Genomic DNA, 20,519 nt, shown 5'->3' with positions numbered 1-20,519 from the left:
AGAATAAGTCATCATAAATATAAGTAGTAATAAATAACGTTAAATGATTGGTCAAAGCATTAAAATTATGTTTTAAAAACTACAAAAAAAAATCTCCGCCTACGAATCCCAGAATGCCCCTGTGCGAGGAGCAGCCGGCTCCACGTGCTCGGAGGTTTAAACGAGCGGCTGCAGCGCAGAGAAGGGGCGGGAAAGTGTGTCACTGGGGCACGAGGCTCTCCCCGCGGTCACATGGTCCCGTTTTCTGCCGCGTGCGGGCACGGCGGCCCCCGCACATTCATCATCATCTTATGGCAAGCCGTTATGCGCGCGCGCCTTGTTTCAAAACACACAGGCAGGCAGACAGAGGCGCGCGTGCAGCAGGACGGATCGCTTGGTTCCGCGTGCAGCAGGAGCAGTAGTTTGAATTCACAGAATAAGACCCCGCTTCTTCTTCTGTGGTGGTTTCTTCTCCCACGTCTCCGAGCCTGGGATGCGTGCGCAGCGGTAGCTTTCTGGGACTTTTAAACGAGGGTCGCGTGTGTGACTTTTTCTCGGATGTCACAGTGACCACCGCTGCCATGGACACGAACAACAACAACAACAACAACCCAGGTAAATACGTCCCCTACTCTGCACCTCACGCTTACATTAGAGCTGATAAGAGCGACGCTGTGCGCGTGCGGTACATTTATTTTGACTTTTAACAGTGTGGGGGTCTCTGCTGCTGCTTCAGAGGTCGAGTTTTAAAAGTTGTCAAATTTCACATGGAGTTTGGCAGCAGCGCGGGGTGAAGGCTGAGACAAGCAGGTTACTGGTCGATGAGTAAACTGTTGGTATCGTTAGTATCGGACCACAGGTCGAAGCTTTGAGCACCTGCGGCTGTGTGGCGCGCGAACCTCTGTTCCGGTGTTTGTGTCCGCGGTACAGGTTCTCTCAGCGAGGGGGGCGGGAGCATCGGGTTCAGGTCCAGACCAGGTTCTGGACCCCGCATTGCCCTCACTGCAGTCCCCGTGAGCAGGTGTCCGTGGCCGTGTTTCGGGAACAGCGGGTCCCGCTTGGCACATGTCCGGCGGTGGTCACGGGGACCGTGTACGTGACTGCGCCCGTGTGTTCGGGTAAGTGGGTCAGAGTGACAGCGGTCATGTCGGAGGGTGGACAGGTGTCAGGTGGACCCGCAGTAATGTGTGTGTACGTGCTCGCTCGCTCGCGCCAGTTGCCGGTTCACATGGACCGGCAAACCGAGCCATGTGCGCTATGTTTTCACGGAGCTCCGCGGGCTGTGATTGGCTGCCACTGAGCCTGAGCTCATTGTATAATTCCGCTGCTCCTCCCCCGGCTCCTCCCCCTGTGTGCTCCAAACACGATCACATTTAAAGATTTGCGCACAGTCACGTGGTTTGACGTTTGCTCATTTTCGCTGACGTCAGGAGCCTTTGCTCTCTTCTTCTGCACTTTTATAGTTTGTATTTGTATGTGATCAGATTATTGATCATGGCTGATTCTGATCGATGACCGGGATGAGGATCTTTAGCACACACTGATGGTTCATCGATGATAGTAGTTACAGTCCGGCTCTCACCTGTCCTCACCTGTTAAAGCTGCAGTTTGGGTGTTTTTGTCTCCCCCTGCTGGCGCAGACAAGAACAACACAAACACAGCTGAGCGCTGGTTTCTGTGTGTGGCTTTTATCTGCAGCAGCACAGACTGCACTCAGCTTGTTTCAGGCAGGAGTCACAGAGTTTTATTCAAATGCCACTAAGGATGTTGAGCCGTACACAGAGACACGTCACACACCTCGCCACAGACACCTGCAGCTGACCGCGGTGACGTGGAGCTGCTGGGAGACGCAAGAACACAAAAACATGAATCTGTGTTAAAATAATCCCTCAGGAGTTTTTTCAGACTGCAGGCTTACTGATGTAAATAACGATAATATATTTATCACATGATGTAATAAAGTGTAAACCGACAAATAAAACTCGACATAAAACCTGAACACAGTGACGAACACGACAGGTGAGACGATGTACCTGTGCAGCTGATTTATTTACATTTCTGGGACAAAAGGAGCCAATCAGAGGGGAGTGAGGTCAAGGAGGGAGGTGTGAATGAGTGAGGGAATAAAACAGATGTGAATGATGTATGTGATTTATGGAAGCGTCTCCATGTCTGCTCGAAGTCCGATATTCCTGATCCAGGATTCCTGCTGTATCCCCAGGATAGAGCGCCGCTCTGCTCGCTCTCACAGATCACCGTGTTTGTGGTTTAAAGCTCATCACAGCGGACACTTACTGACACTACACTACCCATGAGCCTCAGCTGCTGGTGCTGAGCTCAATGATAACAGACATTCGCCGCACTGACGTTCAAAGAGCGTTTGGCTCGTGTGAACTTCCTGTCAGCTCAGAGTTCAGCTAACACGTTTCCCTGCAGCACGCCCACAAACCTCAGACCAACTTTAAAAAACATGGCGGCGTGACGCTTAAACACGTACTTAAAAGGTGATAAAGAGGGTTCTTAGAGAACATTTAGTAAAACATCACTGCAGCACTGTCAGAGAGACTCTCAGGACACGTCAGCGTTCGACCTCGAGTCGTTAGCCGTTAGCCACTTTGAAATTCCCACGGTGAGCAGAGACCCTGATGAAACGCGTTTACGCTCAGTCAAAGAGGGCGAACATGTGTCAGCAGCTGGATCCTCTCCTCTGGAGGTCAGCACAGTGCCTGAAGGAAGCACAGCGTCTTATTCCAAGCACGGATCGTTTAAAACCTTCACGAGGGCCTGAAGATCATGTGATCTGTCCTGAGACCTCGTGAGCAGCAGAGACGTGCCACGTCACCACCGCGAGCGTCAGCGCTAACGGGAAACTTTATTAGAAAATGATTCCCAGCTGGAGCATGATGCTGTTGTCAGGTGGAGGTGAAATGAAGCTTTCTTATCCCACAGTCTGATAGGAGCCTTTGCAGATTACCCAGAATGCACTTTGTGGAGCTTCCTGCAGGGCACGCTGGTTACTGCTCCTCTGAGGATGTGACTGATGAAGTCAGATGAAGGTTATTCTTCTTCTGCGGTTTCAGCTTTAATTATCTCTGAGTGGCTGTCGCTCACGAGACGAAGCAACTCACCTGCCAATTAGAAGGTTGGTGGTTCAATCCCTGGCTCCTCCAGGCTGGGGCAAGACACCAGCCCCAAAATGTTCTCTGACACATCCAACGGCGTGTGTGTCAGTGTGTGTCAGTGTGTGTGTGTGTGTGTCAGTGTGTGTGTGTCACTGTGTGTGTGTGTGTGTGTGTGTGTGTGTGTGTGTGTGTCAGTGTGCGTGTGTGTGTGTCACTGTGTGTGTGTGTGTGTGTGTGTGTGTGTCAGTGTGTGTGTGTGTGTGTCAGTGTGCGTGTGTGTGTGCTCTGGGAGTAGAAGAATCAGTCCAAAAACAAGCCCCTCCTCTTCGCTTTCTCTTCTTATTCTTGGACTGTGAGCAGCTTTGCATGACTGACAGTTCATAATAATCCTTCTGTATCTGACTCTGGGCTGACTCCGCAGGCTCTCATTCATCCTCTGGGATCAGCAAGTTTACTCTCTGTGATGTCATAGAGGTCTGCAGTCTGCAGTCTTGGCTCACACTCAGCTCGTTACGAGAAACTCTAGATTGTTGAGTATGAACATCGCCATAGCAACAGCAGATATATGACAGGAAGTGAGGAGGAGGTCACGTTTAAGCTGAAGAATCTTATTTTACTGCAGCAGAAAACGCTGCAGATCTGTGTGTGTGTGTGTGTGTGTGTGTGTGTGTGTGTGTGTGTGTGTGTGTGTGTGTGTGTGTGTGTGTGTGTGTGTGTGTGTGTGAGAGAGATGAATGGCGGGAACGTGAGAGTGTGTGCAGAGGGAGGGTAGGCGTGGGTGTGGGCGGGCCTCTGGCGCTCCAGTCCCGTTGCAGAGCCGTCTGAGTGGAGCAGGCACGTGTCTCAGGGGCGTGACCACGGAGTACACACGAGCCTCCCGCCGAGGCTGCGTGAGGGGGAGGAGGGGAGGAGGAGGGAGGCAGCAGGTTCAGCACAGACATGAGCACAGCTCGGATATTTCTGTGGTCAGACGCTCAGAGGCCATGTGCAGCTTTATAAACACGTCACGTGACCTTCATCAGCACTCGTTTGTGTCTGCATTTCCACACTGAGTCCTCTGTCTGAGTGTCTGTGCTGGTCTGTGAGCTCGCTGTGGTTCCTCGTGTAGCGTGAAGGTGATGGCGGCTGCTCTCCTTGTTCCTGTCTTGGTGACCCAGTTTGTGAGCTGGCAGCGGGCCTTGCTGTGTGAGTGTGTGAGCACAGACTCACAAAGCACACATTCAGCCTGAGTCTGAGCAGCAGAACATGAAGGTGATCACAGCTCGCACTGGTCGTGTGTGTGTGTGTGTGTGTGTGTGTGTGCGTGTGTGTGTGTGTGTGTGTGTGTGTCACGTGCAGCTCTGACATGTGCAGACAAACATCATCCTCTCATAACAAACAAAGAATCAGGGGTTTCCTCCTGTTAGTGCTTCTGACTCCTCGCCGTGTGTTGACTAACAAACACATCGTTAGTCAACACTAATGCTCTGTGAAGGTCGCTGCGTGTCACGAGGTGAAAGGTGTTTGTCCCAACCTCAGTGGGGTCAGGTAGTTAGTGATATTGTATCATACAGGGACACCAGAAGCTGATACTTAATCAGATAAATTCAAATATTTTGGGAACACTACAAAACAGAGGGCCCATCTCTGCAGCGTGGTCCTGACATAACGTCCAACGCCATCGAAGCCACGGCGGTAAAAACAGGACTGCAGCCTCCCACAGAGATCAAACCTGCCGCTGCACCGATCGTGTTCAGCGGTCACAGTCTGCATGTGCTGCTGATGAAATCGTTGCTCAGAGCTTCACGTGATTTACAGGATGCTGATGGGAGGCAACAGGTCTGCAAACAGTCGCTCTCAGACGCTGTGCACATGTGGCAGCCGATCACTTCATTTTGAGCCCGCTCGGCGGCAGACCAACATTCACGGCAGCTTTCACTGGTGCTTTGATGAAACCTGAGAAGGTGTGAGTCTAAATCCCGCCTCTGCTGAGCGGCGGTACAAAGTCACGCTGCGCTGCACAACGAGCAGAACAAAGAGCAGAAATAAGCACTTACAGGCTTTTATTTTGTAGGAGGAGGCTGTGATGTGTACAAGCAGTAAAACCGAGTCGCTCAGAGCGTTCGAGGAGTAGAGGTGGAACGCTTCCCCCTCACCACTGTCAATAACCTCTGACCTCCCCTTGCTCTCCTGCAGGAGGCGTGATCTCCTACGTGGGCTCCTCCGGAGGCTCTCCCACTCGGACCAGTCCGGTCTCCATGTACAGTGAGAACTCCAACTCCCAGTCCTTCTTCACCTCCTCCTCCTCCCTCACCCTGCCGTTCCTCAGCTCCGGCTCCAGCTCAGGGTCAGCCGGAGACGACGGGTCCTCCTCGGCCTCCTCGTCGGCAGCAGGCTCGCCTCGAGGCCGCGACGACGGCGGCTCTCTGAGGACGTCGCCCAGCAAGTCTGTGGCCAGTCTGACCAGTAAGTACGCAGTTCGTTTGCATGTTTGTGTGTTGAGCTGAACGGAACCTCTGATGTCACTTCCTGTATGTGACTGTGTTTCAGAGCTGAACGGCATGGTGCTGCTCTGTAAGGTCTGCGGCGATGTCGCCTCGGGTTTCCATTACGGCGTGCACGCCTGCGAAGGCTGCAAGGTGAGATCTCACACACACAATGGAACTACCGACTCAATGATAGTATTTGTGTTAATTAATTAAAATCTAAAACTGTTATTCTTATTTTTTGTTTTTGTAATATTTCAGAGTTATTTACTTCCTGTTTATTTTCAAATGCGTTATTTCTTTATTCACACACATCACATGCACACAGGCTTTAAGTGATGATGTGATGAAGCTTCAGTCCAAACTACTCTGCATTTATTAAGGCTGTTGTGTTTTTAACATGTTTTAATCTTTTGTATCTTGTTCTGTTTAATCTGAACAAGCCCCTAAAAACAGTCAGTGATCCCTGTCGGCCTCTCTCGGCTTTTATTACCACTGTTCATTTTAAAGCTCAGTTTTTAAAACCTTACGATGTAGCTACAGCCCAGCCCAGGCAGCAGTATATGAACGACTAACCTCGTATTGTGGATGGATTATCTCAGTTGTTCTCCTGACTGAAGTTTGGTCCTTTTACAGCATCCTGCCATGCGATTGCATTTGTTCCTGACCATCAGGAACCTTCACGTTAACTTTTATCGAGTGGAAGAAAGTTAGCGTTCATCCTCCAGCTTCACTGTGTTTATGCTAACATAGCTGTGTCGCTAGCGGTCACGTAGCACATCATTATATACCAGCTAGCCCAACTTCAGTAACCCTACAAACGCCACTGCTGTTTAGTTTCCTGTCTTCATTTATGTTGGAAGTGATAGCAGAGCTGTACGTTTTAATTTGTTTCAGAAATCTCTCAGTCAGAACATGCTATTTTTGCGTGGAAGCTAGCGAGCTAACTTCCGCTAGCTAACTTCTAACTCCGTTAAATTTAATAAATTCTGTTTTCATGGATGTTAAACTTAACTGTTACACCTGGTAAAGCAGCAACGCTGATCATTTTATTACAGATGAAAGAGTTTAGACAGTTTTTAACTCTCAGTGATGCCGCAGTGTTCGTTTGGCTTTGGAACCTGAAGCGGCTAATGACGTCAGACTTAAAGACCGGATATACAGTCCGCGGATTTTGGCAGTTTTGGGGCTTGGTGGTGATGACGATGATGATGCTGAAGGTGACGGTGTGGGCGTGTCTGGTCTTGCAGGGCTTCTTCCGCCGCAGCATCCAGCAGAACATCCAGTACAAGAAGTGCGTGAAGAACGAGAGCTGCACCATCGTGAGGATCAACAGGAACCGCTGCCAGCAGTGCCGCTTCAAGAAGTGTCTGTCTGTGGGCATGAGCCGCGACGGTGAGCGCCCGCCTCACCTGCACGCCCACCTGCAAGCCCGCACACTCTGAATCCGACCTAACTCCTCCTCTTCCTCTTCTGTCCACAGCGGTGCGCTTCGGGCGGATCCCGAAGCGCGAGAAGCAGAGGATGTTGGCCGAGATGCAGAGCGCCATGAATAACATGGTGAACAACCAGCTGCAGAGCGACTTCCAGCTCGCCAGCCTGTCGTCGTCCTCCTCTTCCTCATCCTCTTCCTCCTCGCCGTGCCCGGGGGTGACCATCGCCCCCCGGCCTCAGCCCTCAGCCCTGCCTCCAGCCCCCTCCTCACCCTCCCCGCCTTCTTCGGCTTCCTCTTCCTCCCCACCGCCTCTTCCCTCCCATCAGAGCTCCTCCCCCTCCTGCTCCCCACCCCCCAGCCCCGGGATGGACTCCACCATTAGCGCCATTGCTCGCGCTCACCGCGAGACGTTCCTATACGCTCACGACAAGCTGGCCAATAACCACGTCCACCACAATGGGGAGGCGGAGCTCTGGCAGCCCAACCGCTGCCCAAACGGTTACCATGCCAACGGCCTCAACACCATCTACCACCACAATAACAACCTGGCCACAGAGTGCTACCTACCGGAAAACAGCCGCACATATCTTCACCGTAGCAACGGGAGGCAAAGCCAGCAGAGCGGTCCCGCTGGTCATGTGACCCAGGAGCAGCGCTGTCCAGTGAAGAAGCAGACGGGGATCGTGCTGGTAAGAGCTCATCCACTGGGGGAGGGTTTACAAGCTGTCACCTGATTGGCTGACGGTGCTGTCCTGTCTCCGCAGGCTTGTCCAATGAACATGCAGCCTCACGCCGACCCCTCGAAGACCCCGCAGCAGATATGGGAGGACTTCTCGCTGTCCTTCACGCCCGCCGTCAGGGAGGTGGTAGAGTTCGCCAAACATATCCCAGGATTCAGCGGTCTGTCCCAGAACGACCAGGTGGCCCTGCTGAAGGCCGGCACCTTTGAGGTGAACCTGTGATGTCACTCGGTTTAGTGGGCGAGGTTTGTGCTGATTGACCCTGTGCACGAGAAAATGCTAACTTCCTGGTTTGAGACCGGATGTGGGGTTGTACATTTCCGGTAGCTTTACTTTGCGGTCAATCGCTACTGCGAAGATATCCTCCAACATCATGTCCAAAACTCGAAAACAGAAAGATGGCGTTAAGTTACAAAGAGCAGAAGGTGGGAACACTCACCGCTGCTGTGTCATAAAAAATCTAATGATCAATTTTGATGTTTAAAGCGTTTAGATCGATCAGTTGTTTACTTCACTCAACACAAGCAGAACTGCATCACTGCAGCAGAAGACACATCGTCCACACTCAGAAGCACATCTCTGTATAGTGACTGGTCTCATGATTTAAACAGGCAAATGTTCAGCATTCAAACTACAGGTGAAGAATAGTCAAACCAGATGTTTCCCCGTTATGTCGAGATCAGCTAGTCAAGTACACACCTGCACAGCATGTTAACAAACCGTGAAAAAAGCCACACAAAAAATGAATGATTGCTGGTAACGGTTTCTATACATTAGTATGTACGAAGGGTATGTTGTGACTTACCTTCAAAATTACAGCGGTCCCTCGCTATAACACGGTTCACCTTTCACCTCGCTGTTTCGCAGATTGCAAGTTTGCATGCTTTTTTTTTACGTCACATTGTGTCCTGCGTCCTGATCGCTGCAGACGATCTCCTCCGTGACGTCTCTCCTGTACAGTACAGAGTCGCTGCATCGATGCTAGCAGTGTGACTCTGAAGTGCAGTACTGTATGTCCACGATGTCCACCAAACGTTTGCACCGTCAAAAAATAAAATTGGCTCCTTGATTTCATCTCTCGCTGGTTATTTTTAGAACATAACACCCGCGATAAACGAGGGACAGCTGAGAAATATAACATTTGAATCCTTTTCTCTTTTGCTCTGAGGCGCGGGGAAAAATATCACAAGTCGATGAACATCATTTACAGATATGTTGGGTAAATGCCCGAGACATCTATAGAAATGTAAATCGCCGCTTGATTCATTCATTTGCTTAACTTGTTTTGGACCGTAAACCAGGCGCGAATAGGACACCGGAAACAAAGCTCCCCACAGGAGTTTCCGCACCGGAAGTAGCATATGCTAACGTGCACATAGTCAGTTGGTTGATTGAGATTCCTTAGATGCTGTACCCGACCTGACCACTAGGCAAACTGGGGGCGCTGCACCCACCCTCTAGATATTTACCATGTCTTCTCACTCAGCCAGTTACAGCACTGTCATCCAATCAGAGCACATTTTAGGGAAATGACCTCTGACCTTTGAAAAAACTATTGAGTTCACCCTCGAGTCCACAAGAGTGCGAGTTTAAAAACTCCCACTAACGTTCCCGAGGTCAAAGATCTGAAGCTCAGGTTGCTGTTTAGTTGCATTTGTTCATGGAGACGTAGCGGTCGCAGCAGTTGCTTGTTGCAGCATTTGGTTAAGTTAGTGAGTTGCCGTGTTTAGTTGCAGCATTATGTTTCATTGTGAGACGCAGTCTTTGCTGTATTCTGCCCTCGCACTTAACTAGACAGATGGACAACCATCTTCCCATGTAGAAAAACCACAGCGCTGTTCCTTTCTGGCAGATTTATTTGACTGGATGCTTCGCATGGCTTTGTTGAAATACATGAATGTGCCATAGGGGTAGCAAACTGTCCTTCTCCCGCTAGACAGGAAGTAATGAGAAATAGCACTTCTGGTAGGATGTCAAAATAAAATGAACAGTGTGCCAGAAACAAATAAAGATTGCATGAACTTATATAACACTACATAACATGAGGGGCGAATCTTAAGGAGCCAGAACATGCTGCATTGTCTGTAGGTACAGAAAATGTTGCAGATGTAGTCCTGGAGCTACAGCATGATGTTTACTTGTTGCTGCAGATGTAGTTTGTGTTGCAGTTGCTTGTTTTCTGTGTAGATTTGCAGTCACCCACGTCACGAAAGCTTTCTTTCCCAGCTCCTTAGGCTAGTTGCTTGTTGTTCAGTTGCAAGTGTTGCATACGTTGCAACGTAGTGGTTGCTAGAGTTGCTGTTGTTGCAGGATTTGGCTTAGCTGCAGGAGTTAACGTGTTGCTGCAGTTGTAATGGGCGGTGTTTGGCTGAAGTTGCTGTGTTTAGTTGCAGGAGTTTGGATGTGGCGAGTTTTCTAGGCAGAGGATGTTGATCTATTAGCAGGAGTTGCAGATGTAATGTTGCTGTAGTTACACGCCTCCTCGTTGGTTGCTCAAACTCGTGTCAGGCTGAGATCGAATGAAACCTAAATGTGTCGGTGACATCATCGCGCTTTCACTGATTGCCCGTCCTTGTTTCCTGTCTCAGGTGCTGATGGTGCGTTTTGCGTCGCTGTTTAACATGAAGGAGCAGACGGTGACGTTCGTCTCCGGCGCCACCTACAACCTGCAGGAGCTGCGGGCGATGGGCATGAGGGACCTGCTGGGAGCCATGTTTGACTTCAGCCACAAGCTGGCGGCGCTGGAGCTGGACAGCGAGGAGCTCGGACTCTTCACCGCCGTGGTGCTCGTGTCAGCAGGTGAGCAAAGATCGCCGCCGCCGTAGATTAGCTGAAACGTATCGCAGTTATTTAAGCAACGTGTTGAGTGTTTAAGAAGGAAGTATAGAAAATCAACTTCCTGTTTGTAGCACATAACTACGGCGAGTGCAGGTGTAGCCCGAGTTTGTGTGGTTTAGCTGTTGTTGTTGTTTTCGATGCACGTTCAATCATCCAGGTAAGGAAATCGCTAAAAGTTGATTCTTTCATCTGGATGTTTTCAGAGGAGAAACGTTTCTCCATGTTGCTGCTGTAGTTGCACCAACTTGTTGAGTTGCAGGTTGTGCCAAGTTTTGGTGTAGTTGCAAAAGGTACCGTTTGTTCAAGCTGTTGCTGTAAGTGAAGCGTCGTGGTTGCAGTGATTTAGGTAGCAGCGGCGTATGTAGATGTTGTTGCCGTAGTTGATGTCTTGTGTTTAGTTGCATAGTTAATAATTTTTGGTTGTTGTGTGTCGAAGTTGCACATGTCGAGTTTGTTTTTAAACTGTTTAGTTGCAGCTGTTGCTGTAGATGTAGTGGGTGGAGTAGTCACCGGGTTTGGTTCAGTTGCAGTAGTTGTAGACGTAACAGTTGTTGCAGTTGCTGCAGATGTAGTGGTTGCCCGTTGCTCGCTGACCTGCCCTCTCCGTGTGGTTTCAGACCGCTCCGGCATCGAAGACGTGGCGTCGGTGGAGCAGCTGCAGGAGAATCTGATCCGCGCTCTTCGCTCGTTGGTCAACAAGTCGCCCGTCGCCCCAGAGAGCGAGCACCTCGACGTGGACTCGCCACGCTTCACCAAACTGCTGCTGAAGTTGCCAGATCTGCGGACGCTCAACAACATGCACTCTGAGAAGCTGCTGTCCTTCCGCATCGACGTTTGATGACATCACTGCGATGTCACCGCATCGCCACGCTCTCCAGCCCTTAACATCGCAGCGTCATCCAGACCGCATCGGACTGGCAGGATGATGATGTCATCAGCAGAACTTTGCAAGACATGCGTCTCCCCGCCAAAATAAAAGTCTGCTTTAAAACAGCTGGTTGATGTTTTAAAGGAGCAGGCTGCCATTTTTAAACCACACTATTTTAACCTGTGTAAGCCCAATCCGTTAGCTTAGCCTAGCCAGCCCAGTTCTTTGACTTTACTGGAGCGTCGCCAGCAGGAAGTCTGAAAGACAAAAGTAAGAAGCGTGAAGGACGTGGACGACGACAGTACGCTAACTGACGAGCTCACACAGGACAAACCTGTTCGTTCAGCTTCACTTCCACTTCCTGTTGATGTCATCATTCTGTCTGATTTTAGCTTCGTTAACGTTCATGATGAGTTCAGACGCTTTTAATTTGAAAGTTTTCCCAGCTGGAGACAGATGCACACTAAAAGTAGCTCTTTCAAACATCTGGACGCATCCAGCTGCTTTTAATGATTTTAAGGACTTTGGGATCAGCTCCTTCGATTTTCAGCGGCCGGCGATCTCTGACTGCGGCGGCCTCCACTTCCACTCTGCAGGAAACAGAAACTCTTCCAGTACGAACTGATTCATCCTGAACTTCCAAACTGTGGAGCGCCCGGAATGATGACTCCACCTACTACAGAGATGGAGGAGGCGGGGCGTGACCTGGCGACGCCTCAGACAAACCTTATGCAGCTGATGTTCTGTAAAGAAACTGTACATAGCCATGAACACAAAGATCCAGCTATACTTGAACTGTTTCCCTGAGATCTGTTGTACACAACTATTTTTGGTTAATATGAATATATGCCTGTGCAGATATCGTGACTATTAAAGTATGTACGAGCGAGGAAGTGCACCTGATGAAAGAAGATCTCTGATGTGTTTTAATCTGTGGTTTATGTTGTAAAGACGTTATATAAAAATGATATATAAATATATGCACACATGAGTCGTCCTGAATCTATAATATTCACACTGATCATAAAGACGTTACTGCGATGGACTGATGATTGGACGAGTCGGAGCTGAAGTAAAACGACCTTCAGTTTTCTCTCAGCGAAGCTCATTTTACCCACCAGCAGCGGAGGAGAAGCTGGAGTCAGTTACAGCGGCTGGTGGAGATGCTGTAGTGGCAGGGTTTGATGTCACAGACTCAAGCTGCTGCTGGTTGTAGTTGCAGCAGCTGTAGAGCGGGTGATGTAGCTGTAGAAGAGCCTGATTCGAGCTCTCTGTTATTGTACCGCAGCAGCTGTATGTGCTCTCTTCACGCCCCAAATCAAAATTGAGGAGGCTGTAAAGCAGCTCATGATGTTGGGACTAACAGTCACAAAAACTCATTTTACTACAGTAAAAACTTTTAAAAAAAATCTGAACAATCAGTTTTATTTAAGTAGCGCCAAATCCCCATCCGTCCGTCAGTCAAAGAGACCACGCCCCTAATAATGAGTTTATTTTGACACGGAAGTCTATGGGACTGACTCACTGCTGCCTCTGCTGGGCACCACAGGAACTGCAGCTCTCAGTGCTTCCATGTTGGGTTTATTCTAGTTTATTTAGACACGAAGCTTCGTCTGTGTCACCTAGCTCACCTTTATTAGTGGAATATAAAGGTGTTTAGGGTTATATTCCAGTGGGTCTGAGCTCAGCGGCACAGTCTGCCCTCTGGTGGCGTTTTTGTGCCTTGCACTACAGTCACTGAAATACAACATCTAACATCGTCTCTTCACCATCACACATATTTATCTCTCTGTGAACTGTAAAGTATGAGAAGAAAAGAAAAAATATTTCATGTGTAATTTCAGGTTAAATGTTTAATGTTTCATATAAAAACGAGACACGTTGATGACTTATTAATTAAAACAAATGAAAAACATCATATTTCATATGAACTATAGGCTGTAAATACAGCAGCGCCAGCTTTCTCCTTCACCAGACTCCTTTGACTTTTTCACTGATTTTAGAGCCGCAGACTGTGACAAACAGACATCCACGTGTGTCTGAGCAGCATGAGGTGAAGCTGATCGTGATTGGTGGGTTTTTGGAGGTTAGTGTCCTGTTGGCTCTGAGCTTTCAGCAGTCAGTGGGACAGCAGGAGAAGAAGGAGAAAGTGAGTCACTCTGAGGAGAAAGTAGGTCGAACTGCAGCCTCATAATCAAACTTCCACTTTCTGGATTCTGATTGGCCAGCTGCATCTCGATCTCAGCATCCCCACTGCCCAATGAGCAGCCAGCGGGCGGAGACGAGCACTGTGTCCCAGTTTCAGATGGACTCGCACATCACTTCCTTTTAGTGCTGTGCGTACTTATATAACACGTTTACAGCCGTGTGGTGCGTCACCGTGACAACGGATCACTCTGATCACTGATTTACAGCAGCAGGAGGAGGAGGAGGTCCACAGCAGGAGGAGGAGGTCGTCAGGCAATAAACAATAACACAAACTGAGATGTTGCACACTTGTTTGTATGTGTGACACTGAGCTGCAGGCGCATGCTTCATAACCACACCTGCATGGTGATGATGTTTTCGCGTGGAAGCAGTCTCCACCAGACTCCAGTCAAAAATGTTCCGTTTTCACACGTTCACTTTTACAGTTACGTGTTTATCAGGGTTAAAGCTCCTTCACTGACGCACCAGACTCCACGCATATACGTGTATTTACAGCTAATAATAGCTGCTTTTATTACGCCTGGCAGCCGTCTCAAACCGTCTGCTCATCTGAGGAGATGCTGACAATCAGTAAATGCTTGGAGCAAAAACACGAAGCAGCCTGGCTTTCGTACGCTAACCCTCAAACCAAACTCCATTCACATTTGTGCTCATTTTAAACACGAACAGAATCCTTCACTTAGTCCACTCAGATATTTTCCTGATGTCAGTTTCCTACTGGTGACTCAGCAGCAGTCACACACGTCCACGTTCCGCTGTATTAAGAGTGGGTGAGATGTGCGTGGAGGGGAAACTCCACAGTGATCTGCAGTAATCTCATTCTTCAGCCGGACTCCTGTGCATACACTAACCAGCAGCTGCTTTTACTCCACTGTCCTCTCACCAGACTCCGGGTGGACCTTTCCACACCTTGCTGTGACCAAAGATCAGTGAAAATCTAACTATGTGCCCAAGAGCATCAGTTTTACAGGCTGTAATTTAGAATTATTTGTTACACCAAACTCCGTTTAAGTTTTGGCTGATTTTACACTTCCGTGCATTTGAACCAAGCCCCAGTGAGAAACGTTAAACCTGTTAAACCTGCATGTTCTGCAGACACACGTGAGCTCCGTGGCTGTTTCCGTGTTTCTATGAGAACACGTGACCCGGTGTGTCAGCAGCAGGAAGTCTTCCCGCGGGCTGTGCTCGGTTTTCCTTCAGGAGCCGCTCTGTCTGGTTTCTGACGGCGTGACATGTCCCCGACATGTTATCTAATCACGCGGACATGCGTGTGTGTCTTACGTCACGTTGTACAGTATCAGTGTAGCAGTGCATGCTGGGAAGCAGCAGACAGCAACACGAAAGGAAACAGCGACTCCCGGTGGCAGCTTTACAAAATAAAAGCTTCAGCTGAAGAATTGAATGAACATTTTTTTCTGCTGGATTATAAATGAAAGAAGTTCATGAAATGTTTTCAAACATGGTTTTTTTAAGTTTACATTTAAAAACAGACCCAGCTCAAGCAGAAATGGGCTTTTAAAAACAGCCTTTCTATTAAAAACAAAAATGGTTTTACTCTGCAAACATGCTTTTACTGATTAAAATCCTCCAATAATTGGTTTATTTTTTCTCACAAATATTCCTTTAATTTGACATATTTACTGACAGTTTCATTATTCCCTAAATATTTGTTATACGTTTTTATTTTCAGTAGTTTTTCTTATTCTTTTATAACTGACTGCAAACAGAACTTTGTTAGAGTACATTTTATTAGTTTAAAAATGAAGTTTCTGCTTCTTCTGTGTGAAACTGATGCTTCTGTAAATTCTATAAACTTCTTTATTTATCAGAGACAAACTTCATGTTTCACACACCCAGTTTGTCCTGCAGGCAGAGGTTTATTTTCATGTCATGTGATCACAGACAAAAACACTTCAGGGCAGGTCACACATGTGCAGGTGAGAGAGCGACCCCCGGTGGATGTGTGAGAGAAGACAGGAAACGGTACAGGAGGAAGACGTCGTTCAGAGGAGAGGACTGCTGTAGAGAAACACCAACCACTCGGTCAGACGCAGCTCACCGCTGGGAGGCTTAGACACGCACACACACACACACACACACACACACACACACACACACACACACACACGTTCGTGTGAGACGCTGCAGCTGGAGCAAGAACACACGAGGTGAAATCAAAACCACTGAGATGAATGTTTGAGGCGGTCTTTGGGAGGTGGAGGTGGTGTCACGCCCCACCTGTGCAGGGTAACCACGGCGTCTCAAGCATCCTTTACTTCCCCAGACTCCAAGCCTCGCGTACTAACACACCTGAAACGCGATAATTTCACCTAAAAGCAGACTGTGAAGCAGCTTCCTGTTACCTTCAGCCCAGATGTGTCCACATGTTGCCCGTCCCGCCGAACGGACAGCAGGCGCGCCCGCCCCACGCGCGGGTATCCCTCCTCCACCTCCAGATGACACACCAGCGATGCCGTCTTCAGGTAGACGAGGAGGCGCTGGGCGGGGTGCCAGTCAATGGCGAAGCTGAAAGACAGATGGTGATTAAACGCCGTGGGAAAGAGGCCCCGCCCACGTCAATTCAATAATTGGTCAGCGCTTCACCTGGACCGCAGGCTCTGGATCTCAGACAACAGCTCGGCCTGCCCAACATAACACCGCATCACCTCCAGCAGGGCGGCGCTCAGCTCTACCCGTCGGCCCGTCAGGCTGTCCTCCGCGAGGCCCGCCGTCCCCTCGCTCACCTGAGGATCAGACGCCTTCATCACGCTCTATTTGAAGTTGGGCTACACATACTCACGGATCGATTGATCTACAGTTTGTAAGACACGCCCCTCGCATCTGTGACATCCAATCAGTTTTAATGAGTATTGATTGTTGATTGACTAACAGTTCTTAGTGTCGGAGGAAACCTGACATCACGCACACCTGTGTCCTTACCTGCAGTCTGAAGCGGTCGTCATGACTCCAGGTGACTGACAGCCTCAGCGGCTCCAGTTCATTGGACAACAAGTCAGAAGAGGTGTGTGGCCTGAGCTCCACACACAGCTCTGATTGGTTGAAGGCGAGCAGGTTGATCTGCATGACGTCCTGCGTGGTGCTGACGTGCACCTGCAGCCTGCCAGGTGACAGGAAGTCAGGTTAGCGACCAATCACAAGGGCTTCAATAGAGTCACGTGACTTTGTGGCACTCACTCGTCTCTAAGTCGCTGCCACTCGATCAGGTGACCGAGCATCACCTCTGACTCCGCCCTCAACTGGGCCAGCTGAAGGTCACATGACTGCAAAGCATTCTGGGCGTTCAGCAGAGACGACTCCAGCTGCTCACTCTGCTGCCTCTGCAGGGAACAAGGAGACAAGGGCAGGAGGAGACAAGGAGAGGAGAGGATGAGGCGACAAAGAAAAGCAAGATTACCTGATGTTTCACCTCCTCGACTCTTAGTGACTGACGTTAACCTGTGTGTGTGTGTGTGTGTGTGCGTGTGTGTGTGCGTGTGTGCGTGTGGATACCATGTTTAGATGTCTTTCTGAGGACCAAAATTGGAATGTGACTGTACTTGTGGGGACCAGATGTCCGTCCCCACAAGATTGAAGACATTTTGAGGCTCAAAATATGGTTTTAGTGTCAGAGTTACAGTTAGTTACAGCATCATGTCAATGAGATGCCCCCACTAAGATATGAAATCAAGTGTGTGTGTGTGACCTTGCTATGCAGATGCTGAACCAGCTGTGTGAGTGTGTGTCGTCTGTCGTGGATCTGTTGGATTCTGTCCTGCAGAGATCTGAGCAGCGCCTCGGTCTCCTCCACCCCTGACCTGCTCTCCACCTTCAGGGCCTTCCACCTGCCCCGAGCCCCACCCTCTGACACACACACACACACACACACACACACACACACACACAGTAAGTCACTTTCTTTGTGTTCTTTCCAGGTGAGACAGCACCACAGTGTGAGTACCTGGTTGGGGGGGGCAGGACTGTGCCATCAGTTGCTGGGCAGACTCCAGTCCTTCCAGCAGTGACATCATGGAGTCGAGGACAAACAGCTGACGCCACAGAACCTTCTGCATGCGACGGCGGTCCTGAACACACGTGACAGGACGATTTCAGAGACTGTTTTGATCTGTCAGCTGATTTTAGTAAATACAACATAAAAGAGATGATGTCACACAGAAATTAGAGCCAACTTAAAATAAACAATAAAACAACATCATAGAAACATGAGGGTGACACACTGACGGGGCTCAGTGTTCATACCCACTCACAGGAGCACAGGTATACGAAACATATTCCATAAACAAACACTCACAGTGTGTGTGTTCTGTTAGCACTGTGGACTTTATCAAACACACCAAAACATCTGGATCCTGAGCATGAGGAAGAAGACTGACTGAAGCTCAGCTCACTGAACCACTGGCACGCTCCACACTGCTGCCTGTGGGTCATGTAACACGGCAGCCATTTTTAATGAGAACAGACAAAGCAAAGCCTTCCGCCAGCGTCTCTCCTTATTGACGTTTCTCAGCCTCGTAGCTGCACTTCTTGTATTTGTGGTGATTTTCATCAGACCCCCGTCTGTTTCTGCTGTCAGCCTGGAGCTGCTGAACACCTCCTCTACTTTATTCTAACATTGCAAGGATGGCTGTAGCACGGTGACGTGTTACACACACACACACAGAGGAAACTGCTCAGTAACTGCGTGTGTGAGTATCAGCTGTCTCTGGTATGAACACTGATTGAAGTCCGCTCTGACAGGCTGGCCTCACTCAGGTGAGAAACGAAAACTTGCGACTGAGCCAACTCAGGGTCTGCTCTCCATTTCATTGTTTACGGTTTAACTATTCCCTCAGTGGGGGTCAGAGGTCAGGGTTTTGTGCGTTTTGCGAGGACTCTGATGTGTTGTGAGGTGTAGGCGGACTATTTTCTGCCACAGACCGTAAGGAAGAGCACCATCCGCGCCGCCTGGTCGCAGTCCGGCTCCGGTTCTCCGCGGGGCTCCAGCAGGGCCGGATCACAACGCCGAAGCACGCTGACAGCAAACAAACAAACGTCAATACTGAACCCTCGGTGACGCAGACCGTTAGCTTCAGCTGCTAACAGCTAATAAACTTCAGATTTTCAATGTTTTATTTCATCACGCGAGGCAGAAAACAGTCGCGTGACCCACGCTTCACGTGTGAAAAGGTTTCTGAAGTGGAAACAAACATTTATTGATGAGATTGATCACAATATATTAAATATTTTCAGACTTACGCTCGCACCGCCGCCATCTCTGTTTTCAAATATCCGCGCTCCCACCCGGGAGCTGATTGGCTCTCTGACAGTGACGCTACAGACAGTTAAGCCAATCATCGTGTTGAAGACAGCGACGCTCAGTGGTGAAATTTTTTTTTTTTTTTCACTTTTATTGTCACATCACATGTGCAGGTACATTGGTACAGCACATGTGAGTGAAATTCTTGTGTGCGAGCTTCACAAGCAACAGAGTTGTGCAAAATACAAGAATGTAAACAAGCAAAATACAAGAATGGCTACATCTGAGACTAATAAATATATGTACAATATATAATAGTATATGCATTTCTGGATGTGTATACTAAATATTTTCCTACGTGTGTGTGTGTGTGTGTGTGTGTGTGTGTGTGTGTGTGTGTGTGTGTGTGTGTGTGTGTGTGTGTGTGTGTACACATATTTTACAAATTAAATAGAGTAAACAATAAATAAAATATATAAAAATATACAGAGTTGAGACATGTGCAAAACAGTGGCATTACTGTACAGTATGGAGTGCATAATGTTAAAGTTCCAGTAGTGAAGCTGAGGTGTCTATGACGTGTTCAGCAGTCTGATGGCCTGGTGGAAGAAGCTGTCTCTCAGTCTGCTGGTACGGGACCGGATGCTGCAGAACCTCCTTCCTGATGGAAGCAGTCTGAACAGTTTATGGCTGGGGTGACTGGAGTCCTTGATGATCCTCCCCGCTTTCCTCAGGCACCGCTTCCTGTAGATGTCTTGGAGGGAGGGAAGCTCAAATTTGAAAAGCACCCATGAAATAAAAGGGTTTAAACGTTAACATTTTTTTTCAATTATTAAACTTTATTGAGAAACAGTATACAGAACATGTATACAACCAGAATGTCTGTGAAGGTTCTCAGTCATCCAGGTCATCGTAGTCAAAGGAGCTTGCAAAGAAAAGCGTCTGGACTTCTTTAAGTTGCTTGAAGACATTAATCGCCTCCGCCCCTTCCTCACACCTCACGCCACTGCCATTCTCATCCATAATCTTGTTATCTCTAGAATTGACTACTGCAACTCATTATTATTTGGCCTCACACAAAAATCTATCAACAAGCTCCAACGTGTCCAGAACTCTGCTGCCCGTATTATTACTAGGACTTCTTCTACCCACCACATCTCCCCAATCCTGAAGCAACTTCACTGGCTCCCGGTCAAATTTCGCATCCATTTTAAAATAATTCTGTATACATTCAAGGCTATTCATTCTCTCTCTCCACCGTACCTCTCTGACTTATTACAGATGAAGCTCCCATCCCGCTGCCTCAGATCTTCATCTTCTCTTTCTCTCTCTGTTCCCTCTGCTCGTCTGATCACAATGGGAGGGAGGGCCTTTAGCTGCTCTGCCCCTCGACTTTGGAATTCCCTACCCCCGGACCTCAGAAATATTAGTTCATTCTCTCTTTTTAAGTCCACCCTCAAAACTCATCTGTTTAAAATTGCCTATTCTTAAATTTCTGTATGTTTTAACTTTTATCTTCTATTTTTACCATTGTGTATATTTCCAGTTTTTATCTGTTGTACAGTGTCCTTGGGTGCTTTGAAAGGCGCTATTTAAATAAAATGTATTAT

At 48.6% G+C, this 20,519-nt stretch overlaps 2 protein-coding genes across 3 annotated transcripts; one reads left to right on the top strand and one right to left on the bottom strand.

Annotated features, from left to right (window-relative positions):
• Window positions 1-171: 171 nt before the first annotated feature.
• On the top strand, window positions 172-12,427 carry nr1d1 (nuclear receptor subfamily 1, group d, member 1). The gene is made up of 8 exons (XM_080904736.1): window positions 172-594; window positions 5,277-5,546; window positions 5,631-5,719; window positions 6,817-6,961; window positions 7,050-7,690; window positions 7,766-7,951; window positions 10,330-10,540; window positions 11,197-12,427. Exons 1-8 carry the CDS (start codon window positions 561-563, stop codon window positions 11,415-11,417), a joined length of 1,797 nt encoding a protein of 598 aa, XP_080760862.1. The 5' UTR covers window positions 172-560; the 3' UTR covers window positions 11,418-12,427.
• A 3,085-nt stretch (window positions 12,428-15,512) lies between these two features.
• LOC308411037 (uncharacterized protein) lies at window positions 15,513-18,973 on the bottom strand. 2 transcript variants are annotated; one of them, XM_080904735.1, is made up of 9 exons: window positions 18,909-18,973; window positions 18,591-18,684; window positions 17,614-17,737; window positions 17,359-17,516; window positions 16,851-16,993; window positions 16,596-16,773; window positions 16,260-16,399; window positions 16,019-16,181; window positions 15,513-15,724 (listed from the first exon to the last, which is right to left on the bottom strand). In XM_080904735.1, the coding sequence occupies exons 1-9, from the start codon at window positions 18,923-18,925 to the stop codon at window positions 15,659-15,661; spliced, it is 1,083 nt and encodes a 360-aa protein (XP_080760861.1). In that variant the 5' UTR covers window positions 18,926-18,973; the 3' UTR covers window positions 15,513-15,658. The 2 variants fall into 2 exon arrangements, with proteins under 2 accessions (XP_080760861.1, XP_080760860.1); XM_080904734.1 differs by having other exon boundaries at window positions 15,513-15,674.
• Between the last annotated feature and the right edge of the window lie 1,546 nt (window positions 18,974-20,519).

This window comes from Rhamphochromis sp. 'chilingali' (genome assembly GCF_963969265.1).
Source record: "Rhamphochromis sp. 'chilingali' genome assembly, chromosome: 15".
Classification (NCBI taxonomy): Eukaryota; Metazoa; Chordata; class Actinopteri; order Cichliformes; family Cichlidae; genus Rhamphochromis; species Rhamphochromis sp. 'chilingali'.
This window is presented reverse-complemented; position numbering and strand designations above follow the sequence as displayed.